The sequence below is a fragment of the Brachyhypopomus gauderio genome, chromosome 15, assembly GCF_052324685.1.
Source record: "Brachyhypopomus gauderio isolate BG-103 chromosome 15, BGAUD_0.2, whole genome shotgun sequence".
Classification (NCBI taxonomy): domain Eukaryota; kingdom Metazoa; phylum Chordata; class Actinopteri; order Gymnotiformes; family Hypopomidae; genus Brachyhypopomus; species Brachyhypopomus gauderio.
In genome coordinates, this window is record NC_135225.1 from 6,716,193 (window position 1) to 6,722,192 (window position 6,000).

The 6,000-nt window shown below is 48.1% G+C and overlaps 1 protein-coding gene across 1 annotated transcript in view; it reads left to right on the forward strand.

The window, feature by feature from the left end:
- The window catches only part of smap1 (small ArfGAP 1), a 94,886-nt gene that overhangs the window by 22,878 nt on the left and 66,008 nt on the right, over positions 1-6,000 (forward strand). The window contains 3 exon segments of the mRNA XM_076974347.1: positions 1,535-1,668; positions 2,679-2,747; positions 2,749-2,765. Coding sequence (XP_076830462.1) covers positions 1,535-1,668; positions 2,679-2,747; positions 2,749-2,765 — 220 coding nt within the window.

A 6,000-nucleotide genomic window follows, 5' to 3' on the forward strand; every position in this document is an offset into this window, starting at 1 on the left:
CCTCTCTAGCCTCACACCCTCTTTACCCCACACTCTCTCTACCTAACCTACTCTAACTCTACTACTCTCCTATAACTCTACTACTACTCTCCCTATACCACCACTCTATCTAACACTTAAAAACTCTCTAAACCCCACACTCTCTCAACCCTATACCCTCTCTACCCCATATTCTCTCTACCCTTATACCCTCTCTACCCCATACCCCATATTCTCTCTCCCTATACCCTCTTACCCACACTCTCTCTACCCCACACCCTCTCTACCCTATACCTTCTCTACCCTATACCCTCTCTACCCCCCATTTCCTCTCTACCCCATTTCATCTCTATCACACACCCTCTCTACCTCACACCCTCTCTACCACACACTCTCTCTACCCCACACCCACTCTACCCTTATACCCACTCTACCCACACCCACTCTACCCCTCATACACTCTCTACCCCCACACTCACTCTACCCATACCCACTCTACCCCACACCCACTCTACCCTATACCCACTCTTACCCCACACCCTTTCTACCCTCATACCCACCTCTACCACACACCCTCTCTACTCCCACACCCTCTCTACCCTCATACACTCTCTACCTCATACCCACTCTACCCTATACCCTCTCTGCCCCCACACACCCTCTCTACCCCACACCCACTCTACCCTCATACCTACTCTACCCCCACACTCATTCTACCCCACACCCTCTCTACCCTATATCATTCTACCCCACACCCTACCCTATACCCACTCTACCCCACACCCTTTCTACCCTCATACCCTCTCTACCCTCATACCCTCTTTACCCCCACACCCACTCTACCCTATACCCACTCTACCCCACACCCACTCTACCCCACACTCTCTCTACCCCACACCCACTCTACCCTATACCCTCTCTACCCCACACCCACTCTACCCTATACCCTCTCTAACCCACTCCCACTATACCCTATACTCTCTCTACCCCACACTCACTCTACCCTATACCCTCTCAACCCCACACCCATTCTACCATCATACCCTCTCTACCCCACACCCACTCTACCCTATACTCTCTCTACCCAGCACGTCCCTCAACCTCTTCTCTCTCACTTTCTTGTTCACTCTCTTCTATCCCTTCTCTCTCCTCTCTCCCCTTTCTCTTTTCTCTCTCTTCTCTCTCTCCTCTCTCACTTCTCTCTTCCCTTCTCATACGCCTTAAACTGAACTGAAAGTTCCATGGTTTCACTTTAATCCGCTGTAATGGTGCTACACTGGTCTACTGATGGCATCACCTGTATATCTGAAGATGACGTTGCACAGTGTTTACCAACTGCACTTAAGCGTCTCCTGAACATTGCAGTCACACACACGTGTAGCCCAGCTGTATTACTAATACAGAGCAATTTGCTGGTGTATCCTGTAGTTACATGGGGGGTGAGAGAATCGGCAGTTGTTGACCCCCGCACGCTCACGGGCCACGTTCCTACCAATGTTTGGCAGCTCCACACGTGGGCACTGACTGAGTTATGGTGCGCTCTCCCTCTGTGCAGGACCTCGATGGGCCTCCTGGAACCTGGGTGTGTTCATCTGTATCAGGTGCGCCGGAATCCACCGGAACCTCGGAGTGCACATATCACGCGTCAAATCAGTCAACCTGGACCAATGGACCCCCGAACAAATCCAGGTACTGCACTTTACAGACGTCCACAGGGCTTGTGAGTGCAGGCCTGATGATCAAGGTGTGTTGATGAGTTCTGATTGTACAGATGGTGGAGGTCTGCTGATCAGGTGTGTTGATGAGTTCTGATGTGAGACAGATGATTCGAGATGATTCGGATATGACTCAGATGATTTGGCCCATCTCTGTACCAGTTGAGATTACTTCATTGTGGACTGCCTTGCCCTAAAGCATCACCCTTGCATTACTGTCATGGAGTAAAATGATCGATGAATGATTTAAATGAAGCTCTTTTATTTTAATGCTAGCCTGGCTTTTGGGATTTGCAGGACAAAGGATCAACATTTACAATGCGTTCTGATATTCGCCGGTTTAATTAACGGCCTTTATTTAAACGGATAATCCAGTGTCGTGTACACACACGACGGGAAAAGCCAGCAGGAGTGAAACACACTCAGATAAACTCCACCGCCTCTGGACTCTCGGAGGATGGAGGACTTGCCCCGACCGACAAGCGTGTCCCCAGCGGCTGCGATCCTGTGAGCCTCGGAAGAGACGCCGCATTTTCACGCCATCTCTCGGGGGCGGGTCCGCATCCCTCCGGTCCGGACCGCTCCGGCCACGTTGCTGTGGGTAGCAGTGCCTGTCTGTGCTTCCCGACCCACGGTTCTTCTGCGATTAAGAGTGGCTTCTGTACTGAGGCTTTTGTGGTGCGTGGCTATAATGGCATGAAAGCGGGATGTGCGTTCTGATTCATTCCGCCTTTGAAGGGCTGAGCCGCACACCACGGCGCATCTCCTCCTGAGTACTTGCTGACGTTTGAATATGTGATTAATTCTCCGTGGGTAATTACTTGACTGCAGTCCCCCCCCCCCCCCCTCCCTAACACCAGCCTTCGATCAGCTCCATCAAGCTCATTGTAATTTGCTTCTGACAGCCAAATCTGTCATTTTGTTCCCGTTTCTGCTCTCTTCTGTCTGTCTGTCTGTCTGCCTGTCTCTCATCTGTCTGTTCAGAGCGTGCAGAGCATGGGCAACACCAAGGCCAGACAGCTGTACGAGGCCCATCTGCCAGACAGCTTCAGAACGGCCACAAACCGACCAGTATCCTCTCCTGTGTGGGTGTGTGTGTGTGTATGCGTATCCAGAGTGATGTATTCAGGTGATAACAGCGTGTTCGTTTGCATTCACGTGCGCCCTCTGAAGCCTGTTTGAGGTGTGCTGTGGGATTTGATTTGATTTCCCAGCAGGTTGCTCTGGACTGATTAAGCGGCCCTATGCAGCAAAGCTCCTCCCCGGTGCCGGTCCGAGAGGCCCAGCAGCACTGCCTCCACGCAGCCTCGTCCCCGTACGCGGGTCTCACTCCTCTGATTCTTTTGGGTCCGTGTGGATGACGGACCAATATCTGGAAGGACAGCAATGATGCGCTTACCACTAATGATGGCAAGTGTTAGAACAGAACCGTTGCTGTTAACGATCATTGCTACTTAAAGTGTAATAATCGAATTGCTTTGGCGGTATTGTTTAGAAAAAGCGTTCAGCCGTATCGGTGAAGATCCTGTTCTAGATCTGGCCACACCTCTACTCCCCAGTGGCAGGGTGGGTGCCCTTGGCTGACCCCTGACCCCCCTCACTGAGAGCTAGCGACACGTCCTGCTGGCCTCATCACCTCTCCCCTCAGCTAGTGACGGAGCAGACCTCCTCCGCCCGCTGGGAGCCCATGGTGACAGAGACTCAGAATATCAACGTCCTCTCCACTCTTGGTCTACCACCAGTTCTCCTCAAGCCATCTCCACCCCAGGTCCAGCACGCACTGCTGTCCTAATTCTGTGTGTGTGTGTGTGTGTGTGTGTGTGTGTGTGTGTGTGTGTGTGTGTGTGTGTGTGTGTGTGTGTGTGTGTGCGCCCGCGCATGTGGACAGCCTATCTAATTCCATATTCTCCTCTTTGGAGCCCTGGCGGGCTCTAATTGAATTTCCTTGGCGAGCGTCCCCCTTATCTGCACCAGCGTGTTTGGTGTGGGTGTGGAAATGGCTTCATTTGTATGCTGACCGCCACAGTACAATATTCTTAACTGTCAAAATGGATTAATCCGGATAGTGAAGGTGAGCTTCCTGCAGAAACGGCCTTTGATGGAATTTGCTTTATTGGAGGTTGTATTTTCCTGGATAATTCTTCTCTCTCTCTCTCTCTCTCTCTCTCTCTCTCTCTCTCTCTCTCTCTTTCTCTCTCTCTCTCTCTCTCTCTCTCTCTGTCTGTCTGTCTGTCTGTCTCTGTCAGTCTCTGTCATGCTCTGTGCCTCTGCTCCTCACCTTATGCTTTTAATGATCCCACTAAAGGAAGGATTGGCCATATTAACATGAACGTCACGAGGTAGAGGAACAATCTTTCTCCAGCCAGGACTGAGGTTGCTCACCAAGCATGGCAGCATCAGCCTTTGCTTCTCGCATTTGCATTGGCTGTCTTCTCATATCTCTCCATTCTTCCTTTAGTATCTCTCCATTCTTCTCATATCTCTCCATTCTTCCTTTAGTATCTCTCCATTCTTCTCATATCTCTTCATTCTTCCTTTAGTATCTCTCCATTCTTCTCATATCTCTCCATTCTTCCTTTAGTATCTCTCCATTCTTCTCATATCTCTTCATTCTTCCTTTAGTATCTCTCCATTCTTCTCATATCTCTTCATTCTTCCTTTAGTATCGCTCCATTCTTCTCATATCTCTCCATTCTTCCTTTAGTATCTCTCCATTCTCCTCATATCTCTTCATTCTTCCTTTAGTGTCTCTCAATTCTTCTCATATCTCTCCATTCTTCTCATATCTCTTCATTCTTCCTTTAGTATCTCTCCATTATTCTCGTATCTCTCCATTCTTCTCATATCTCTCCATCTCTTCCATTCCTTTCTCTCCATTCTGTCTATACCAAGCTTTTTGTGTTCCTCCTCTCCCCTTTTACACTTTTTTGTCATTTGCTCATCCCTCTTCCCTCTCTCTTTTTTGCACTCTTTCATGCAGATCCTGGCCTTTGACTCGTATTTAAATTGCAGCATAAAGAAAGATGTGCTCAGTGTGGAAGGCAGAAGACTAATGAATACAGCTAGAACAGCAGCACCTCTCTCTGCGCTTCAGCTTGGATTATTGGTACAGCAAAATAATTATACACTCCTTTTTCTAAAGTGCAGGTTACAGACAGTTGATTGGGTGCTTTGCTGGAGTATTGAAATTAAAAACACACTGTCTGTGCATACAATTGGTCTTTATGTCTTTTAGAATCAGAAAATATTGGATTTGCAGTTTACTGTGTTTTTTTTCCCCCCTATTCTGTGTGTGTGCGTGTGTGTGTTATTCTGATTTATTATAATTCTGTCTGAAGTTTAGCTCTTGGCCTGAGGATTTAGTACATTTTGGAGAACTTAAAGAACTGTGACATAGCCCCAGCTAAGTGAGAGCGTGGTGTGCTGGAGGATTTTATGATATAGTGGCAGTGTGTGTTCATAATTCCAACGCCGCTTGGCCTTTCTTATTGACCTGTGCCCTGTATGCTTTAGAGACACGTACACACAACTGTGTGGCACATGGATGTCTCTTCTGACAGTTTGGTGATACATAAGCAGTACTTTGTTGGCATAATGAACAGTTGCTTCATGCACTAATTTGAATGTATACAGCCATAATTGTCCTAAAGGCGCAGAAAATCCCAAATGCTTTTTTACTCAGTCAATTTACTACAAGATTAAGATCCCCGTCAAACTGATTTTTAATCATCGTGGTTAGAGGTGGGTCATCGATACGTGTGATGTCTCCCCCTCTCCTGCACTACAGTGGGGGGGTTAATATGCTGGAACTCCTTGGTTAGCCTTCCATAGGGGGTTGTACCAGTCTTCTTAGCAATGTGGAGTGTGTTGGATGGTCTCCCCCCCCCCATCATCTTCTGTACATCACTCTTCACCTCACTCTTTACCTCACTCTTTCCTTACTCTTTGCCTCACTCTTTCCTCACACTTTACCTCACTCTTTCCTCACACTTTACCTCACTCTTTACCTCACTCTTTACCTCACTCTTTACCTCACTCTCGCCCTCCCCTCTTCCTTCGTTCTACAGGCCGCAGCTCTCACAACCTCACCCAGCCCTGTGCTCACTAAGCTGCTCTCTGGGTTGAATATTGCCAGATGATTCCTTGAACCATACATTTTACCTCCTCTTTTTCATTTTTCTTCTTTTATGTATTCCTTTTATTCTTTTTTTTTCTTTTATTGGTTCTTTCTTTACTTTCATTCTCTGTCTCTCTCACTCAAACACACTCACACACCCTCTCTCACTCACGCGCGCTCTCATATCCT